This window comes from Manis javanica, chromosome 5 (assembly GCF_040802235.1).
Source record: "Manis javanica isolate MJ-LG chromosome 5, MJ_LKY, whole genome shotgun sequence".
Classification (NCBI taxonomy): domain Eukaryota; kingdom Metazoa; phylum Chordata; class Mammalia; order Pholidota; family Manidae; genus Manis; species Manis javanica.
Genome location: NC_133160.1, coordinates 119518054 through 119541180, shown reverse-complemented (window position 1 = coordinate 119541180; position 23127 = coordinate 119518054). Strand labels below are relative to the sequence as shown.

At 38.7% G+C, this 23127-nt stretch overlaps 1 protein-coding gene across 4 annotated transcripts in view; it reads right to left on the bottom strand.

Moving 5' to 3' along the window:
* Window positions 1-23127, bottom strand: part of CENPC (centromere protein C) — a 123949-nt gene that overhangs the window by 23048 nt on the left and 77774 nt on the right. For all 4 annotated transcript variants that reach the window (XR_005063524.2, XM_037026616.2, XM_073237521.1 and 1 more), the window contains 2 exons: window positions 16513-16638; window positions 15272-15354 (listed from right to left, as the gene is read on the bottom strand). Coding sequence is in view for 3 of the 4 variants with exons in the window: in XM_037026616.2 (XP_036882511.1) it covers window positions 15272-15354; window positions 16513-16638 (209 nt within the window). In the remaining variant the exon portion in view is untranslated. The remainder of the gene's footprint in view (window positions 1-15271; window positions 15355-16512; window positions 16639-23127) is intronic.

The following is a 23127-nucleotide window of genomic DNA, read 5'->3' as shown; positions in this document are numbered from 1 at the left end:
ATCCTGAACCAGAGAACACTAATGGAACTGCTGGTGCAATCTGCATTGAATAAGTGAAGGAATACTAGAGTTATATTAATGCTGATTTCCTGACTTGGAGAGTTCAAGGGTGATTATGCTCTTGTCTTGCATCCTGTCTGCACATAAGCACAGAATAGTATGTGTCCAACTGATTCCCATAGTTCAGAAAAAGCTAATAATAACAAATGTGATAAATGTATACACAGGGGAGGCAAGAAGGGAGATGGAACAAATGTAAAATGTTGATGAAGGGGATACAGGATTTCTGCATAAGTTTGGAATTATTTCAAGAAACTATTTAAAAGAAGGATGACACACACAGACACACATTTCAGACCCAAAGATATACACAGACTAAAAGAGATGGAAAAGATATTTCATACAAATAATAATGAGGAAAAAGCAGCAATATCAGTACTTACATCAGACAAAATAGATTTCAAAGCAAAGAAAGCAACAAGAGACAAAGAAGGGACATTACATAATGATAAAGAGGTCAGTCCAAAAAGATGTAAGCACTATAAATATCTATGTATCTAACACAGGAGCATATAAATATGTAAAAAAATAGAATTAATGGGAGAAATAGATTGCAGCATATTCATTGAAGCAGAATTGAACACACCATTCACATCATAGATCAACAAGACAGAAAATAAATCAGGGAACAGAGGTACTGAACAATACATTAGATCAAATGGACTGAACAGACATCTACAGGAGAGTCCACCCAAAGCAACAGGATACACATTTTTATCAAGTGTACATGGAACATTCTCCAGAATAGATCACATACTGGGCCACAAAAACAGCCTCAATAAATTAAAAAAGACTGAAACTGTATCAAGCAGCTTCTCAGAACACAATGAAACTAGAAATAAATTATACAAAGAAAAATTAAAAAGCCTGCAAACACATGGGGGCTAAACAACAGGCTTCTAAAAACCAATGGATCAGTGACCAAATTAAAACAAATCAAGCAATACAAGGACACAAATAGAAGCAAAAATATAACAGTTCAAATACATGGGACACTGCAAAAGCTGTTCTAAGAGGAAAGTACATAGCAATACAGACTTTCCTCAAGAAACAAGAACAATCCCAAATGAACTCACAATTAAAGAAACTAGAAAAAAAAGAACAAATGAAACCCAAAGCTAAAAGGAGGAACATAATACATAAAGATCACGGAAGAAATAAATAAAATAGAGAAGAATAAACCAATAAAAAAAATCAATGAAAACACAAGCTGGGTCTTTGAGAAAATAAACAAAATGACAAACACCTAGGCAGACTTATTAAAAAAAAAGAGCATCCAAATATAAACAAAGTAAGAAATGAAAAAGGAATAATCACAACAGATACCATAGAAATTCAAAGAATTATTTAGAAAATTTCATGAAAAAAATGTATGCCAATAAATTCAAAGAAAGCTAGAAGAAATGGAAAAATTCCTAGAAAAATGCAACCTTCCAAGATTGACCAAGGAAGAACAGAAAATCTAAACAGAACAATTACCAGTAAAGAAATTTAACTTGTAATTTAAAAAACTCCCAAGAAACAAAACCCTATGCCAGATGGCTTCACAGCTGGATTTTAGCATATATTTAAAATAGTGTCGATACCAAATCTTTGTGAACTGTTCCAAAAGGTAGAAGATAAGGGACTACACTACTTCCAAACTCACTCTATGAGGCCAGCATCATTCCAATACCAAAACCAGAAAAGACATTACAGAAAAAGGAAATTATAGTGCAATATCCCTGAACACAGATGCAAAAATCCTTGACAAAACATTAGCAAACCGAATTCAAAAATATATCAAAAGGATGATCCACAACAACCAAGTAGGATTTATTCAAGGGATGCGAGGATCATACACTATTTATAAATCAATGAACATCATACACTACATTAACAAAAAGAAGGATGAAAACCACACAATCACCTCAGTAGATGCTATAAAAGCATTTGAAAAATTCAACATCCATTCATGATAAAAACTCTCAACAAAATTATTATACAGGGAATTTACCTAAACATAATAAAGTCCATATACAAGAAACACACATCTAACATCATACTCAATGGTGAAAAGCTGAAAGCTTTTCCTCTAAGATCAGGGACAGGACAAGCATGTCCTCTCTCACCACTTTTATTCAACATGGTACTGGAGATCTTAGCCATGGCAAAATAAAAATAAAAAACATCCAAATGTGTAAGGAAGAAGTAAAACTGTCAGTATTTGCAGATGCCTATATATTTAGAAAACCCTAAAGACTCCACCAAAAAACTATTAGAACTAGTAACTGGATTCACCAAAGTTGCAGGATACAAAATCAATACACAGAAATCTGTTCTGTTCCTATATGCTAACAATTAACTAGCAGAAAGAGAAATCAGGAAAACAACTCTATTTACAGTTACACCTAAAAGAATAAAATACCTAGGAATAAACCTAATCAAGGAGTTGAAAGACCTATACCCTGAAAACTACAGGACACTCAGGAGAGAAATTAAAAAAGACACCAATAAATGGAAATACATCCCATGCTCATGGATAGGAAGAATTAATAGTGTTAAATAGCCATCTTGCCCAAAACAATTTACAGATTCAATGCAATCCCTATCAAAACACCAATGGCATTTTTCAGTGAACTACAGCAAATAATCCTAAAATGCATATGGAACCACAAAAGACAAAACATAGCTAAAGCATCCTGAGAAAGAAGAACAAAGCTGGGAGTATTATACTCCCCAACTTCAAGTTGTACTACAAAGCTATAGTAATCAAAACAGTATGGAACTGGCACAAGAACAGACACACAGATCAGTGGAACAGAATGGACAGCTCAGATTAAAAACCTACACGTGATATGCAATAAAGAAGCCATGAATATACAATGGGGAAAACACAGTCTCTTCAATAACTGGTGTTGGCAAAACTGGACAGCTACATGCAAGAAAATGAATTTGGATTACTGTCTAACTCCATACAGAAAAGTAAACTCAAAATGGATTAAAGACTTAAATGTAATACATGAACCATAAAAATGTTAAAAGAAAACATAAGCAAAAATCTCCTGAACATAAGCATGAGCAATTCTTTACTGGACACATCTCAGGCAAGGGAAACAAAATGAAACATGAACAAGTAGGACCACAACAAACTAAAACTGTTCTATAGAGCAAAGGACACTATCTACAGAACAAAAAGGCAACCTACAGTATGGGAGACTATATTTGTAAATGATACATCCAATAAGGTTTTAACATCCAAAATATATAAAGAAGTCATATGACTCAACACCAAAAGGACAAATAACCTGATTAAAAAAATGGGCAGAGGACCCAAGCAGACATTTTTATAAAGAAGAAAGAGAGATGGCCAACAGGCATATGAAAAGATGCTCTACATCACTAATCATCAGGGAAATGCAAAACAAAACCACGAATTACTACTTCATACCATTTATTAGAATGACTACTGTCCAAATGAAAATAAATAACAATTGCTGGTGAGGATTTCGAGAAAAGGCAACCCTTTTATACTGCTGGTGGGAGTGTCAATTGACACAGCCATTGTCAAAAGCAGTATGGAGGTTACTGAGAAAATTATAAGTTAAAATACTGTACACCCAGTAATTCCACTTCCAGGAATTTACCTGAAGAAAACAAAATCCCTGATTCGAAAAGCTACATGCATCCCTATGTTTTCATCACATTATTTACAAAAGCCAAGTTATAGAAGCAACCTAAGTATCCAAGAAAAAAGATGAATGGATAAAGAAGATATCGTACAAATAAACAATGGAATATTATTCAGCCATAAAAAAGAAAAAAATCCTGCCATTTGTGACTACATGGATAAACTGAGGGTATTATGCTAAGTGAAATTAGCCAGGTGGAGAAAGACAGATACCATATGAATTCACAGATTGTGGAATCTGAAAACAAAACAAAACAATATGAACAAAATAGCAGTAGACTTACAGACACTGAGGAGTAACTGGTGGTTATGTTAGGGGAAGGGTTGTGGTGGGTTGGTGGAAAGGGGGAGGGGAATTAAAGCGCATAAAATTCTCAATCATAATATTAGGCTGATTACAGGGATATTAGTCCAGCATGGAGAATACAGAAAATGATTCTGTAACATCTTCCTATGTTGACAGATAGTAACCACTAGTGGGGGTAAGGATTGAGTAACAGCAGTAACTGTTGAGCCACTCACTGTGTTGTACACTTCAAACCAAGAGAAGACTGTATATCAATGATACTGTAATTAAACAAGTAAATAAAAGGATACAAAGGATCAGAATAATATCAAATGTAAAATATCCAATTGTAAGATTTGCTTTTCCCCAAAAATCTGCTCCTTCCCTCATAAGTCTCCAAATCAAGCAATGACACCATTGTTTTGGATTGTCAGACCAAAAACTTTAAATTTATCCCTAACACCTCTTTCTCTTAAACCCCACTCAATCTATCCATCAGAAAATCCTGTATTCTACCTTTCAAAAATAACTAAAATCCTACCATTGCTTTCCACCTTCCAGTGTTACTACTTTAGTCCAACACCCTACCTCTTACTGGGATTATTAATGTCTCACCAACTGGTCTCCCAGCTTGTAACCTAACACTGGTCCCCTCAAATTCAAAAACTATCCCTAGCACAGCAGCCAAAGTTGACTCTCTTTCGAGGTCCATCACGTCTATCCTTTGCTTACCCTCTAGCAACTTCCCATCTCTTCTAGTAAAGGCCTAAAATCCTTGCAATAGCCTTTATAATATTATGTAATCTTTCATTCCTGTTGGTGACTTCATTGCCTACTACTCTATCCCTCTCTTCCTTTGCTCTAGCCCTCCTAGTCTCCTTTGTGTTTCTCAATCAAAGCAGACTCTTTGCCACATCAGGACCTTTGCCCTCAATCTTCCCTCTGCCTGAACCACTATTTTCTCATAAGCTGTATGATTTGCTTTCTCATCTCTTTCATATCATTGCTCAAATGATCACTTCCTCAGTGAGGCCTTTTCTACATATCACCTAAACTGTAACCCCCATTTCCCCTAAAAGAGTGCTTTTTCTACTTTCAACATCCAACAGATACTAAGTTTTGTTATCTTTTTTTATTGCCTTCCATTGTCACCCCACCAAAACTAAACTCCAGGAGGGCAGAAATTTTTGCCAGTTTTCTTCATTACATCCCTACCCTCTAGAAGAATATGTAGTAGTATTGCATAATATTCCATAAATATTTAAGAGTTCCACAAATACCCAGAGTATATTACAAAATACTTATCCACTTACATTACCAACAAAAAAGTATATATACATAACATGTTTTTAAATATATATATGTAAACAAAAAAATTACTTTTCAATACCCATGAAAAAATTATGAAATTGTTGCTTGAAATTTATGTGTTCTAAGCATACTCTAGAAAACAAAGAAAACCTTAATAAATGTAAAGGATAAATAATATAGGTCAACATTCTCTAGCACAATGAAACTAGAAATTATTAACAAAGAACAAGACAAAACTTCTTAGAACAGCCAACATTACATATTTAACATATACCAGGTGTTAAATTAAGCAAGGAATGTATATTCATCTTTATATCAATGTATGGGATTGGAATTGATAGTACCATTTAATATATACATAAGGAAACGTGCTAAGAACACTAAAATTTCTTACTCAAGAAAACACAGAAAGTAAGTGGTAGAGCTGGATTCAATCTCAGGTTCCTGACTCTGGAGACCAAGTTCTTGACTAATGTACTCTTTTTAATAACTTCTGAATCAAGGAAAAATCACTATAATTCAGAAAATACTACAATAAGAACACTACATTTAAAAAAACCTATAAAATTAAGTCAAAACTATACTCAGGAAAACTCACCTGTTTCTTTACCAAATAAAACTAGAAAAATATAGAAACCATTTAATTTAGAGGCAAAAATATTTAAAAAATCTAAACACAGCGAGAAAAAAATTTTAAGAGAAAAGAATTAGTGAATTAGGAAAGAAAAAAACAGTATAACAGTATATTCTAAGTACACATTCTTTAGGGGCATAAAATTTATAGAATTTTCTGTTAAGAGGCATTTAAAAAACTTTATTACAAAGTTTCAAGCATTGAAAATGAACAAATAGCCAATATAAACATATTCAATATTCCAACATTTTTACAAAATTATTCAATGGAAACATATTCAAAATAGTATGATGAACCTGACGTACCCACCACTCACCTGGCTTCAGGAATCATTAACACATGGCTAATCTTGCTTCACTTATACCCAATATTTTAAAATACTGGAATAGATATCTTAAGTGCCAATTATTTCATTATGTCCTATTTCAAAGAAAGGACTATCACTCATCTCTCTCATTCTCCTTGTTTCCTCCCTCTTGATTCATCTTTCTCAGCTAGGTGTAAGGTCTTAGAAATCTCTAAACATATACTAAGGCTCTTAAGAGTTAAGTACTCAGTATGCATGCAGTGGAAATAATTTAAATAAAACATAGCATACTTTACTCTGCATGCATGTCAAAAAAATCTGTGAAGTAGAAAAACAGACTTGGGAAAAAGATGATGGCATGTAAAGTGAGGCAGAAGCCTCCTCCCAAAACCACACATAACATGAAAATACAGCAAATACAAGTAATGCTCAAAGAGCAACCCAATGATACAAAACTGACTGCCTACATCTGGCGGGAACCAAGCCCTCCCCAGCTCACAGGCAGGAGGAAGAGAAACAGAGCAGGGAGGGGAGTAGAAGCCCAGGACTGCTAAACACCCAGCCCTGGAGATCTGCTCTGGGAGCATCAGCCCACATTACATGGGGCTCTGGAGACAGTGGGGTTGGAAAGCAAAGACACACAGAATCGCGAAGAGACTGAGATTCCAGCCGCCTGTGGAGAACAGGTATGCACAACAGGCCCCACTGAGACAAAAGAAAGGTGGAAACTTAGGAAGACTTCCCAACAGTACAAGAAGCACAAAAAGGGCAAAGATTACACAGAGCTTGCTGCTCAGGAGAAAGAGCAGGTGAACAAAAACATCCTAGCACGCACAGACCAGCAGGTTGGGAACTCCAGGAAGTTAGATGCTCTATTCCCATGGCTAGTAAGGCAGCACTGAGCCCCCCATCTGAGGTATGCAGTGGGCTGCTCCTTTCACCTGGCAAGCATCAGTCCCACTGACCTGTTGCCCCCACCATTACGCAAGGCCAGGGGGAGAGTGGCCCTGCCTATGGCAGTGACAGAGGCATAGCAGAGGCTCCCCTCTGCATGCTCCGCCCACTGGGCCTGGCAGTGGAGGCACGTATTACAGCCCAAAAGGCAGGAAAGAGCTCTTTCCTCCCAGCAAAGCCCGCAATTCGTACAGGTGCTCAGAAGAAAGTAGAGCTTCTGGGCACTATATGGTGCTGCATACACGAAGTTATTATTCCATAGTAATCGTTAGAAAAAAGAAACAGTAAAAATAATTTTGTCCAAACAAAAATATGTGAAAAGATGGCAGAAAGAGGGCTCAGTGAACAGAAATCAACAATCTTCTTGATAAAGATTTCAAAATGAAAATCATAAACATGCTCACAGAGCTACAGAAAAATATTCAAGATCTCAGGAGGACTTCAAAAAAGACATAGAAACTATGAAAAATATGGTATTTGAAATGAAACATACAGTGGAGGAATTTAAAAGTAGATTAGATGAGGTAGAGGAGACAGTAAATGAAACAGAAATTAGAGAACAGGAATACAAAGAAGCTGAGGCACAGAGAGAAAGAAAAGGATCTCTAGGAATGAAAGAGTAGTAAGAGAACCATGCAACCAATCCAAATGGAACAATATTTGCATTATAGGAGCCCCAGAAGAAGGAGAGAGAGAAACATGGATGGAAAGTCTCTCTGAGGAAATAATGGCTAAAAACTTCCCCAATCTGGGGAAGGAAATAGTCAATCAGGCCATGGAAGTGCAGAGCTCTCCAAATACAAGGGACCCTAGGAAGACAATACCAAGACATATAATAATTAAAATGGCAAAGGTCAAGGGCAAGGAGAGTACTGAAAGCAGCCAGAGAGAGAGAAAAGACCACTTAAAAAAGGAAAGCCCATCAGCTATCATGAGACTTCTCAGCAGAAACCTTACAGGCCAGAAGGGAGTGGCATGATATATTTGATGCAATGAAACAGAAAGGCCTCCAACCCAGAATACTTTACCCAGCAAGATTATTATTTAGATTTGAGGAAGAGATTAAACAATTTCAGATAAGCAAAGGTTGACAGAATTTATCTCCCACGACCCATCTCTAAGGTGTATTTTAAAGGGACTGCTCTAGATGGAAGTGCTCCTAAGGCTATTTAGCAGTCACCAGATAAAAGAAAACCACAGTAAAGGAAGAAGACCAACTAATTACTAAACAAATCCAAAATTAAATCAACTACTCACCAAGTCAGTCAAGGGATACATAAAAAGTACAAAATATGACACCTAATATATAAAGTGTGGAAAAGGAGAAAAAAGAAAAAGAGGAGGAAAAAAAAGAACCTTTAGATTGTGCTCAAAATAACATAATAAGTGAGTTAAGACAACAGTATTCGTAAGGAAGCTGCCTCTGAAATTTGGTAACCACAAATCTTAAGTCTACAATGGCAGTAAGTACATATCTATCGATAATCACCCTTATGTGAAAAATGTGAACAGACTGAATGTACCAATCAAAAGACACAAGAGTTACAGAATGGATAAAAACACAAGACCCATGTATATACTGCCTACAAGAGATCCACTTCAAACCCAAAGACATATACAGACTAAAAGTGAAGGGATGGAAAACAATATTGCATGCAAATAATAGGGAGAAAAAAGCAGGAATAGAAGTACTTGGATCAGGCAAAATAGATTTCAAAACAAAGGAAATAATGAGACAAAAAAGGACATTACAGAATGATAAAGAGGTCAGTCCAGTAAGAAGATATAATAAAACTATCTATAGACCCAATATAGAAGTAAAATAAGCCAGTGTGAGTAAAATCCTAACATTTCCAGAATTTCTCGCCTGGCTTTGGTGCATTTACGTATGCTCAGGGGTGGAGAGAAGTTCATTTCCATATCAATGGGTAATTTCCTGGACAACCGAGGGTGTGTCTGAACCTGAGTTTAAAGGCAGGGGTTGGCTTGCTTGCTTGTTTTGCTTCTTCCTGAGCAGAGGAGAAAGATGGCTCTGGACTGCAGTTTGTAAGCAATAAATGGGTTTTCAACTTTATTTCTCCCGTTGACTGGTTTCGGTTTTTAGAGGTATTTTGCCCCAGGATTTCCTCTCCCCAGACTTACATCTGGCAGCAGTTGGTAGGTTGCCTCTGAACCTGAAATCTGTCATAATGGGTGTGAATGTTGGGAGGGCTGCTCCTGTGGATGGTCTGGAGGCCCCAGTGGATACAGCAGCAGAGGGTGCCACTTCAACCTGTTATTATCCCCCCAACTGTGGGGCTTCCAACTTGGGAACCCCTAGTGGGGAATTGATCTGGGTAAAGTACCTCTTAGAGGGGTGGGGCCTTCCCCAGAACTGGAGAAGGATGGAAACACTGGAAGCTGCAGCATTAGCCCTCCATGAATTGGAAGAGTGCTTGGAGACCTTAGGAGGCCGTGTAGTGGCTGGCATTGTATGGTCTATTTTCATCAAGATAGTAGAAAATGTTATACAGGAGAAAGAGAGGATTATCAAGGGATTTAGGTGGAAGAGAGACACTTCAGCATCACTTGGAGGACCTGGGCAATAACGTATGGGATGCTGTTAAAGAAAAGAGACAGTTACTGAAAAGGCAGGTCATGCTACTACAAGATTCATTAGCAGCGGTGAGAGGGGAGATGGCAGGAAAAGATACATTGCAGGAGGCTGGGGGGGAAGGTGAGGAAAGAGTAGTGCCTTCAGCCCTAGAAATGGTAGAGGAGGAGCCATTCATGGAGAAGCCCGAGGGAGAAGAGGAGGAAGCAGGGCCATTGGCAGATCTGCTACCCAGGCTACAGATGGAGGTACCATCTTCTCCTGTTTTTAAAAGCAGCCCAGCTGTAATTAAGAAAATAAAAATTAAACAACCACAGGTTCCTCAGGGGGAGAAGTAGCCCCCTCCCCAGGTTGTGGAGCATATAAATAGGATGAGCTGGTGGACATGAGCATCCGGTATAGGCAGAGGTCACTGGAATCTCTGCCTACATGGCTTTTACCTCTCTGAGATATGGGGGTGGAAAACATTGTTGTGTCAGATACTGAGATAAGTTGAATGAATGGCTTCCCTGACGATTCACCCTACCCTCTGGCAGCGGTTACAAAATGCCCGTCACACCTCAGGTAATCAGACACTCTTGGAATGGCTGACAGCTGCCATCAGTATAGTTTGGCCTAATCAGGGTGATTTACCGTATTTTCCCTGCAGTTGGAAAATGTATGCAGAACTCCACAGGTACTACAGGAATTGGGTATGAAAAACATCTATGATATGGATCCCCAGAGCCCTGATGGGAATGAGAAACCTGGTGCTGCATACAGCTCCCACATCTCTCTTCGGGTCCCTAGTGAATACTTTTGCCCCTCACCTAGGGCAACCTATAAGGGAGGCTACTCGTACTTTAGCAGATCTGGTGGAGGTTGAAACAATAAGGGCACGGAGGGAAGTACAGGCCATGACTGAAAGGAGAAGTGCAAAAGGCTCCATGAAGGTCTCAAGGACCGAGATACGGGTTGATTTGATAAAGACTGGGGTACTGAAAGAAAAACTTGATGGACAGCCCAACAGAATATTGTTAGAACTGTGGCACCAATTAAAGCCAGAGTAGCAGTTCCAGCTGCTGAGGTCCAGGGCACAGAAACAAGAATCAAGGCCTCATGCCCAGCCTGTGTCCCTGCAAAACTTCATGGGGGACAGTACTCAGGATTCACCTGAGCCATCACCCCCATAGGAGGATGATTGGGCACTGCAGTTTAATTGAGGGGGGGGTCAAAGTCCCCACCTTGGGGGACAAATGATGCAGAGCAGAGGCCACATGTAGAATTAGCAGTTCACTGGTCAGCTGTGAATGTACGTGTCCTGGCGCTGGTGGACACAGGAGCTGAGTGTTCTTTGATTCACGGCAAGCCTAAACATATTCCCAGGACCCCTGCTGTGACAGATGGCTATGGGGGTAAGGCAATTAGAATGAGAAAGCTCAAATCTCGTTAGGGATAGGGTGTTGACCCCCAAAAGGAGTATACCGTGTACATTCCTCCAATCCCTGAATATATTTTGGGGGTAGATATCCTACAGGGCCTGTGGTAACAGACCACCGCAGGTGAGTTCAGACTAAGGGTATGTGTGGTAAAGCAGTTCTGTGGGGACATGCTAAGCACCCACCTGTAGCTTAGCCTGTACCTCAGCGGGCAACAAATATTAAGCAGTATAAATTGCCTGAGGGGCACAAGGAAATTGGAGAATCTCTACAGAGAGTTGGAGAAGGTGGGCATCATAAAGCTCACTCATAGACCTTTTAATTCCCCAGTGTGGCCAGTTGCCAGACGGCTCCTGGTGTATGACTGTAGACTACAGGGAACTGAATAAAGTCACACCCCCTTTGCATGCTGCTGTCCCCTCTATAGCAGACATTCTGGACACCCTCAGCCATGAACTGGGAATGTATCATTATGTAGTAGACCTTGCTAATGCTTTCTTACCTACTGACATAGCACAAGAAAGCCAGAAACAGTTTGCCTTCACATGGGAAGGCCAGCAGTGGACATTCACTGTCCTTCTACAGTCCCACCATCTGTCATGGACTTGTAGCCCAGAACTTGGCCACATGGAGGAAACTGCCAACAGTGCACTTGTATCACTACAATGATGATATTATGCTCACATATGATTCTCTTTAAGATTTAAAAGGGTCAGTTCCTAAACTACTGCAACATCTACAGGAAAAAAGATGGGCTGTGAACAGCACCAAGGTTCAGGGACCTTGTTTGTGAAATTCTTGGGAGTTGTCTGGACAGGTAAAACTAAAGTTGTTCCTGAACCAGTTATAGACAAGGTCCAGGCTTTCCCTACCCCTACCACTATGGCAGTATTACAAGAGTTTTTGGGTCTTTTGGGCTACTGGAGAGTGTTTATCCCACACTTGGCACAAATTCTGAAGCCCTTATACAGGTTCGTACAAAAGGGCATCAGGTGGGACTGGGATGAGACATGTGCAGCTGCTTTTACTACTGCCAAGCGGGCAGTCAAGGATGTACAAGCCTTGAATGTAGTGAACTAATCAAGGCCCTGTGAACTAGATGCTTACGTAACCAAAGATAGTTATGGATGGGGTCTTTGGCAGCAGCTTGAACGGACATGCCAACCTATTGGATTCTGATCACAAATGGAAAGGAGCAGAGATGCAGTACACCTTGACAGAGAAGCAACTGGCTGCTGTGAACCATGCCTTGCTGGCTATGAAGTCCATTGCTGGAACAGCTCCAGTCAAGGTAATAACCACCTATCCCATCGTGGGGTGGGTGCAAAACTGTACCCAAAGGCCATGGAGTAGTAGCATGGCACAGACACCTACACTGGCCAAATGGGGTGCATATCTACAGCAGCATAGCACCCTCTCTACTAGCCCCTTAAGTGGAGAACTCCAATGCTTATTTCGGCCGTGATCTATACCAATGGAAAGCAGGAAGAACTTGCTTTTGAGCCATTGGTAGCCAAGACTCCTTATCAAGAGGGAAAAGCCCCTATACCTGAAGATGCTTGGAACACAGGAGGCTTCAGTTGTGGAGAGCTCTCGAAGTGGAGGGCTGTGGCTTTCTATTCTAAGACTGAAACAGTATGGATGGAGGATGGAGATGGGAAAAGCAGTCAATGGGGCTGAGTTGCCGGCAGTATGGCTCGAGATCACCCAGGAGCCTTTCCCCATAGTTGTCTGGACTAACAGCTGGGCCCTCTATTGGGGCTTGACCCTGTGGCTACCAACATGGTATCATGTCAACTGCATGGTTGGTTACCAGCCCCTCTAGGGGCAAGAGTTTGGGCAAGACCTATGGGCCTCTCATCAGACTAAGACTGTTACTCTATATCATGTGACTGGCCATTTGCCTTTGGGATCCCCAGGGAATTATGAAGCAGACTTTGAAGAAGTCAGCAGAGCCTGGAAGGAGTGCCTTGTGTGCTCTAAAAGGGACTTAGATCAAGTCCCACAGCAACATGAGACAATAGTAAGGGGGCCAATACCCCTTTTCAGGTTGCAAATAGACTATATTGGGCCTCTGCCCATATCAGAAGGATATTGGTATGCCATGACATGTGTGGACATGGCTACTGGACTATTGGTTGTTTTTCCTGCACATCCTGCAGATCAGCAAAACACGAAGAGGGGCCTGGAGCATCTCTGCACCCTATAGCTATCTGCAGGTAACTGAAAGCAATCAAGGAACCCACTTTACTGGACATGCGTTACAACAATGGGTGCAGCAATTTGAAATAAAGTGGAAATTTCATGTACCATATAATCCTACTGGGGCATGCAAGATAGAGAGATACAACGGTTTGTTGAAATCTGGCCTGAAGTCAGACACCAATACTCTAGGAGGTTGGTCAGTTCGCCTATGGACAGTGCTGTGGCATCTGAATGAGAAGCCACATAAAGGAGCTTTGAGACCTGTGGATTGCTCACACACCTTGCTGTCTCTCCTATACAATCATACATCCAAAACAAAGAAGAGTTATTGAAGCCAGGATATGGCCAGCAGAACAACATCCTGTTGTCAGCCCCTACTGCCTTAAGCCCTACAGACAGTTGAATGGACCTGGCCCTGGACATTTCGACACATAGACCAGTGATGACTGGCCCTTCTGGCACCTTGGGGAAAAGGCCTGGAAGCTGGCTTTGTGTGTATTCCTAGAGTAACTGCTGAATGGCCCCCAAGGGTCACAGCAGTGTACCCAAACGTCCAGGATGTAAGAGCATTTTGCAGTGAAGTTTTATCTTTACAGCCAGTGTATGTACCTCCTGTAGCCCTATATATTGACCCATCTGTAACTCCCTCAGGGAGGGGGGTGAAAGTCTGGTATACTAGACCAAGACAAGATCCCATTCCTGCCACTGTTTAATCACAAGACCACTCTCTTGCATATATCCTACCTGATGGACAAGATTTGCCTATGCTGGTGTCATTAAAATATGTATCTTACCACCTTTAAGGTTATTTTCACCTACAGTCCTTGTGGCCTGAATGGTCCCCCTGGCTGCAGCTGCTGCATGATTGCTCTGAACTGTCAGCTACTGCCTGCCTATGGAATAGACGAGCTATGGACTTAATATATGCATAGGACTTTGAACTTAGCTGAATCCTCCAGCTTGAGAATTGTCATGATTTTATGCTGTTGCTATTGTTATGTCATTAGTCTGGTCACAATGCACAATGCTCCAGTTTTCTTGCCCAGGGACCATTGCGGAAGAAGGGGAATGAGTAGATTGTAAGGCGAGATTTCTGGAAGGGTGGTCTGTGGGTAAAATTGTAACATTTCCAGAATATCTCACCTGGCTTTAGTGCATTTGCATATCCTCAGGGGTGGAGAGAAGTTCATCTCGATATCTAATGTGCAACCGAGGGTGTGTCTGAACCTGAGAGTTTAAAGGGAGGAGCTGGCTTGCTTGCTTGTTTTGCTTCTTCCGGAGCAGAGGAGAAAAACAGTCCTGGACTGCAGTTTGTAAGCAATAAACGGGTTTTAAACTTTATTTCTCCTATTGACTGATTTCTGTTTTTAGAGGTATTTTGCCCCAGCATTTCCTCTCCCCGGACTTACAGCAGGTAGAGAAAGACAAGTACCAAATGATTTCACTCATTTGTGGAGTATAAAAACAAAGCAAAACTGAATGAACAAAATAGCAGATTCAGACTCCAAGATGGGACTAGTGGTTACCAAAGGGAAGGGGGTGGGGAGGGTTGTGCGGGGGGGAGGGTGAAGGGGATTAAGGGGTGTTATAATTGGCACTTGCAATATAGGTATTTCATGGGGAAGGCAGTACAGCATGGAGAAGACAAGTAATAATTCTATAACATCTTACTATGCTGACACAGTGACTGCAGTGGGGTTGGAGGGGAACTTGACAATACAGCTGAATATTGAAACCACTATTTGCTCATGTGAAACCTTCCTAAGAGTGTATATCAATGATACCTTAATTTAAAAAACAAAAGAAAACAAAAGAAGAAAAATAGTAACTTACCTGAACTTTCCTCAACTTCCTTATCATCCACATCAGAATTATTCTTTCCAGACATTAAATAATTCTTGAGCCTGGAAGGTCCACTTTAAGAAAAAAGAAAAAAAATAGTCTGTGCTTTCATAATACATATAAACTAACTTACCTACTTTAACATTTAACAGATCATTTTTCTCCAAACACTGCCATTGGTTTCTTTCTTATAAAACCAATGGTGATATTATAGGTCATCAAGAATATATTTACTTGCTGCATAAAACATACTACAATTTAACCCAGAGCTGACTATTAAACATGATAAATACTAACCTTTAAAACTAACTCATGGAACAGAATTTTGATTTTTAAGTCAATTCGACATTGATAAAAATAAAATATTAAGAAATAAAACTAGAATTAAATCAACTTAATTAGAAAAAATACCACCAAAGCCACACTGAATTTAAAATACAATCCAGAAATTGTTCAAAGATTATTCAACTTATCCCAGTCCTAGATCCCTTTCCTCCTATTATGAAACCAGGATAGGCCTAGTGTTCATAACCCACCAAATAGTACAAAAAATCTTAGCGATCCCTTAAAGTCTGATAATAGACTATAATTTATCATTTCTTCATTTTAAAAATGGGTATATGACTTTAGATATTATAAGAGTGGGTAAATTTGGTTTGCTTACTGAGCATGCTTGCTTTATAAACATACATCCACAAATTCTTAGATACTACTCTTTTTAAAAGGAAGAGAATAATTCCCCTCCCCTTGAATGTGGTCTAGACTTAATAACTTTTTTCTAACAGAATAAAGTGGAAGTGACAGTGTGCAACTTCAGAGACTAGGTCATTAAAAGACACTATGACCTCCACTGTTGTCACACTTTCTCGTGGATCACTTGTTTTGTGGGAAGCCAACTGCCTTACTGAACAATTCTATGGAGAGGGCCACATGACAAGGAACTGAGGCCTCCAGCTAACAGCACTGTGAGCAAGCCACCTTAGAGATCCTCCAGTTCCAGTCAAGCCTTCAAAGGACTACAACCCAGATATCTTGAATGCTATACCTCATGAGAATTCCTGAGCCAAGAAGAGCCAGCCAAACCTCTCCCAGATTTCTGACCCACAGAAACTATGAAACAGTAAGTGCAGTAGTGTGTGAAGGCCATTATTAAGCTTGCAGGTAATTTTTTACACAGCAATGAATAACTAATATAGTGAGGAAATTCTAGTATTCTTAGAACATGCCCATACCTTTCTTCCAAAACTGAAGTCTCAGGCTCTCCAGAATCCAAGTTAGAATCTGCTGGTGTCTTGCATGTATATCCAGGGATCTGAGAGTTCAAAATACTATCTTGATCCTTTGGACTTCCCGTAACTCTATGAAAATGAAAAGTGTATACTGTTTACATTTTTTCATAAAAATATTTCTTCTAGAAACAATATACAGGTGGGCAAACAATATAATATTGGCTATAACAAATATCAGATAACTCTATTCAGGTCTTAGGTCTTAAAGCTAGCCCAGGAAACAAATCTGATTCTAGGACCTATCTAGTGTTCTAATTAGGACCTAGCCTAAGATGGAAGTGATGACCAAGGGGACATTGGGAGATATTACCTACAGACAGTTTACGATTTATGTTAAATTTAATCTATCACAGTCTTTTTTGAAAATCCACAAACAACTGAAATTGTTTTCTTTGAAACCCTTAGTTAACATACTCAGGAGCAATTGGTTGCTCATATGGACCCAGGCTCATCTGTTTGGTAGCTACCAGCTAATCAGTTTACCCTCAACATATGTAAACACGACACACAATGCCTAGACTACGTAATTTTCTCTCTCTTACAAATTTTATGGTTTAACTTATTTCTTAACTCAGTCTACCAGCGTACTCTTATCACATGAGAAAACATCTACATGCAACAGACCTAAAGAGCATGCAAACTTCTGAGTACTCTTTGATAATTTACTTCTGGAGGTTCTTCTGTCCCTCCAGGTCCTACCATCATAGTCAAAAGAAATAAAAGGGATTATAAGAGAATACTATGAACAATTATACGCCAACAAATTAAACAACCTAGGTGAAGTGGAAAAATTCCTAGAAACACACAAAGTACCAAAACTGATTCAAGAAGAAATAAATAATCTCAAAGACCTATAACAAGAGAATGAATCCTACTTAAAAAAAAAAAAAAAATTTTGCAGACCCCAGGCCCAAAGGTTTCACCACTGGATTCTACCAAGTATTCAAAGAATACAAATTCTTCACAAACTCTTTTAAGAAAAAATGAATACTTCCTAATAAAGCCAGTATTATCCTGATATCAAAGCTAAGCAGAGAAATCACAGAAAACCTCAACAAAATGCTAGCAAAACAATACCAGCAACATACAAATAGAATTATACATCATGACCAAATCGAATTTGTGCCAGAGATGCAATCTGGCTTAACATCTGAAAACTAATTAATTTAACATACTGAATTGTGAAAGACTGGTTGCTTTTTCCCTAAGATCAGGAACAAGACAATCAAGTCTACTATTGCCATTTCTATCGTACAATATACTAAAGATATTAGCCAAGGCAATTAAGGCAAAAATAAATAAATAAATAAAAAGTATCCAGACTGGAAAAGAAGAGATAAAACTATTTATTCACAAATGACATGATCTTGTACTTATAAAATCCTATGAAAACTACTAAGCTATCAGAACTAATAAATGAGTTCAGCAAGGTTACAGAATACTAGATCAATATATAAAATCAATTGTATTTCAATACACTTGCAATTAACAATCCAATAATAAAATTTTAAAACAATTCCATTCAAACAGCATCAAAAGGAATAAAATGCTCAGTAATAGTTTTAACAAAAGTTGTATAAAACTTATACTCTGAAAACACTGTTGAAAGAAGTTGAAGATCTAAATAAATGGGAAAACATCTCATGTTCATGGATCAACAGACTTAGTGTTAAGATGTCAATATACCTCAAAATACCACTAGGCAGATTCAAACACAATCCCTATCAGAAGCCCAACTCATCTTTGTGGAAATCAACATGCTGTCTAAAATTTATATGAAAGCGAAGGGACCCAAAATAGTCAAAACAGTCCTGAAAATGAAGAATAAGTAAGACTTACACTTCCTGATTTCATAACTTTCCATAAAGCAATGGTAACCAAAACAAAGTGTGGTACTGAAAGAATAGCTGATGTATAGATCAATAGAATAAATTGAGAATCCAGAAATAAACCAATACATAAATAGTTTACTGATACTCAATAATGGACCAAGACCATTCAATGGGGAAAAAAAATAGTCTTCTCAACGAACAGTTATAAGACAACTGGATAGACACATGCAAAAGAATAAAGTTGGAACCTTACTTCACAAGATATACAACAATTAACTGAAAATGGATGAAAGACCTAAATGTTAAGAGTTAAAACTACAAAACTTTTAGCAGGAAAAAAAGGGATAAATCTTCATGAACCTGGATTAAGCACCTTTGCTTAGATATGACACCAAAAATATAAGCAACAAAAGATAAATTAAGTTGGAATTTAACAAAATGAAAAACTTTTCTGCCTCAAAGGATACCATCAAGAAAATGAAAAGACAATTCACAGAATAGGAGAAAATATTTGCAAAATTTACTTGACAAGGGACTTGCATCTAGAACGTATAAAGACCTCTTACAACTCAAAAAAAAAAAAACAATCGAATTAAAAATTAGGCAAAGGACCTGAGTAGATCTTTCTCTAAAGCTATGCAAACAATCAATAAGCACATGAAAAGATGATCATTAGTTACCCAATAAATGCAAATGAAAACCTCAATGGGAAACCACTTCATACCTCTAACTTGGCTAGAATAAAAAAGTTAGATAATAGCAAGAGACGGCAAGGAAACACGGGAACCTCATATACTGATGGTAGGAATTTAAAATGATACAGATGCTTGGAAAACAGTCTTGCAGTTCCTCGAGCAATTATATGTAGAGTTACTATATGATTCAGCATTTTCACTCCTAGGTATATATCCAAGAGAAATGAAAACATATGTCCACACAGCAACTTGTACATAGCAGCACTATTCATAATAGCCAGAAGGTGGAAAGACCCAATGTCCATCAATAAGTGAATGTATAAAGACATAAAACAAACTATTATTTGGCCACAAAAGGCTAAAATAATCAACAACATGGATGAAACTTGAAAATATTATGTGAACTGAAAGAAGCCAGTTCAAAAAAACTCATACTATATGATTTGATTCATATTAAAGTCCAGAACATAAAAGTGAAGAAAGACATAAAAACTAGTGGTTGCTTAGAGCTGTGCAGAGGGAAACAGGGTGATTCTTTGTGAGGTAATGAAAATGGTCTAAAAATGACTGTGTTGATGATATGCACCTATCTGTGAGTATACTAAAAACCACTGAACTGTACACATTTCATGGGTGAACTGTATGGTATGTGAATTATCCTCACTAAAGCGGTTATAAAAAATCTAATGTATAGTGAGCTTTTGTTTCACATGGCTTATAGAAAGAATAGAAAAGTTATGTGCCTATAAAAATTTAAAATAAGAGAAACTCAAGGGAAACTGCTTATGTTTCTAGGGCACTTACTCTTATGAAAACTAATAAAAGGGAAATCTCACTAAAGTGGAGATGGGAGGACAGAACGTGTAACTATACCATTCCACATTAATTACAGGAAGAATTGTCAATTATAGACCACAACAGAAAAATCTTCAACAGGAAGGAATAGTCAATCACAAGCCCCAAAAGGGAAAGATGTACACTGCATCTTGTACAAAAAATTTACTCCAAAAAATAAAATTTAACTACTCTAGCAACTTAGCCAATGAGAAACTGTCGCCACCTGAAACTTCTGCTTTTTTTCCAATGGACTTTCATTCAAAACAACTTCTCCCACCTTCCTCCATCTCTCCATAGAATAACAGTTCCCTTCTTTCGTTGGACTTGCCTATGGTGTTGCCATGTTTTTCATGTCCTCAATTGCAAGTTTTTGCTATTCTCAAATAAACCCATTTTTGTTGTAAAACAAACAGTTTTATTTTTAAGGTTAACACATTTAAAGATTTTTTTCATAAAGATTTTAATAGGAAAAAAAGACTTGCTTATAGTTTAATTAATGGCCATAGTTATTAGATGATAAGCAAAAAATACTACCTTTAAACCAGTTAAAAATTTCAGTACCTGTTGCATATTTGTATACAAAAGTAATTCATGTACTGTCTTATCAGAGGGGCTCTTTAGACAAATTAATTTATTAATTCTGGCTTAAAAATTGTTATTAGTCTCCTCCCTGACTACACCAGTGCATGTGTATATGTGCATGCGTGTGTTCTCATATAATATTCTAATACTGAAAATGTTTGGATTTTTTTTGTCCCCAAAAAAACTAATAAATTTTAATTCCTAAAATTCCTCTCCTAGTTTTAATGGTTAGAATAACATCATTTCTTTGAACATTATAAAATGCAATATGATGTACCCAATTATATGAAATAATAATAACAGGTAATGTGTTTTTTTTAAAGGAATTAATTCTTAAAGACCCATAAATTACAAGAACTCAATGTTATCAGCTTAAATTGTGTTTTCAAAACCCCTAATTAACTTATGACTTTACACTAATATTAAATTGTATTAACTAATAGTGCATCTTTTGGACTCCTGGACAATACCTAAGATAAAAGATACAAAACTAGTTTCTAAACATACTTTTAATCTGCCCATCTCATACATTTTTAAATGCCCATCAATTAATAGGAAAAGAGATGTACCATGACCCAGGATGTTCAGGTATAATTCATGTTAGCTACTTTAAGGACGATGTTAAAAAGCTTATGTAATGTGGTGGGAAAAAAGATGGCAGCATAAGAAGTGAGGCAAAAATTTCCTCCCAAAATCACATATAATATGAAAATACAATAAATACAACTAATCCTAAAGAGGGACCAGAAATAAGATTACACCAACCAGCATATATCTGGGAAGAGAACATCTCACAGAAATGGGTAAAATAACAAAGCTGCAACCCGGTGGGACCCGAGCACTGCCCCACCACAGCCCACCAGCAGAAGGAAGAGAAACAAAGCAGGGAGGGAGTAGAAGCCCAGGACTGCTAAATACCCAGCCCTGGAGATCTACTCTGGCAGCACAAACCCACACTGCACAGTGCTCTGGACATTACAGGGGTGAAAAACACAGAGACAAAGATTCTAGCTGCTTCTGGAGAACAGGTTCCCACAACTGGCTGCTCTGGGTAAAAAGAAAGGTGGGCACTTTGAAAGACTTCCCAACAGTGTGAGGGCTGCTAAAAGGCCAAGGATTAAACAGAGCTTGCTGCTCAGGAAGACAGGTGGACAAAACACTCAGCCCAACAGGATGGGAACTTTTAGGAGCTTTAGGCACTCCATCCCCCCGGCGGGCAAAACAGCCCAAAGGCCACCCACATCGATAAGCAGTTTGCCTCTCCTTGCTCCTGGCCGGCACGTGTGTGCAAACCTGCCACTCCCGTCATTACTCCAGTACAGTCAGAGGGCAGCCACACCTACAGCAACTACAGTGGCTTAACGCTGAGGCTGCTCCTTGTGCATGCAGCTCACTGACCCTGACAGCAGAGGCAGGAACTGTGGCCAGGAAGCAGGAAAGAGCTCTCTGCTCCCAGCAGGCACTGGTACTGCTCACTGTGACCCCTGCCAATGCTCCAGGCAAGCCAGAGGGCAGCCCCACCTATGGCACCTAAGGGGCTCAATGCAGAGGCTGCTCTGTGCCCATGACTGACTGGCCTTAACAGAGGAGGCAGGTACTGTGGCTGGGAAGCAGGAAAGAACTCTCTCTTTTGGGTAGTCACTGGCACCACTTGCCTGCGACCCTGCCATCACTTCAGGATTATAAATAGGCAGAAGAATGTGCTTTAATCTAAAGTACCTCAAACACCAGAAAGAGGGATCAGTGAAACTGAAATGATCAATATTTCTGAAAAGGAATTCAAAATAAAAGTCATAAGAACATATCCCACAAAGTCAGTCAAGGGAAACACAAAGACTACAGAAAAATATTCAAGATCTAAGACAAAGACATGTTGAAAAATACAGTAGCTGAAATGAAAGAACAATGGAAGCATTTAAAAGCAGATTAGATGAGGTAGAGGAAATGGTAAATGAAATAAAAATTAGAACATAGCAATACAAAGAAGGTGAAGCAGAGAGAGAAAAAAGGATCTCTCGGAATGAAAGAATATTAATAGAACTGTGTGACCAAGCCAAATGGAACAATGTTCACATTACAGAGGTACCAGAGGAAGAAGAAGAGAAAAACAGGGATAGAAAGTGTCTTTGAAGAAATAATTGCTGAAAACCTCCCCAGTTGGGGGAAGGAAACGGTCTCTCAGGCCATGGACATCAACAGATCTCCAAACACAAGGGACCCAAGAAAGACAACACCAAGACATATAATAATTAAAATGGCAAAGATCAAGGACAAGGACAGAGTATTGAAAACAGCCAGAGAGAGAAAAAGGTCACATACAAAGGAAAACCCATTAGGCTATCATCTGACCTCTCAGCAGAAAACCTACAGGCCAGAAGGGAAGGGCAAGATATATTCAATGCAATGAAACAGAAAGACATTAAACCAAGAATTATCTACCCAGCAAGATTATCATTTAAATTTGAAGAAAGGATTAAAACAATTTCAAGATAAGTAAATGTTTAGGGAATTTACCTCCCACAAACCATCTCAACAGTGTATTTAGGACTGCTCTAGATGGGAGTGCTCCTAAGGCTAAATAGCTGTAACCAGAGAAAATAAAACCATAGTAA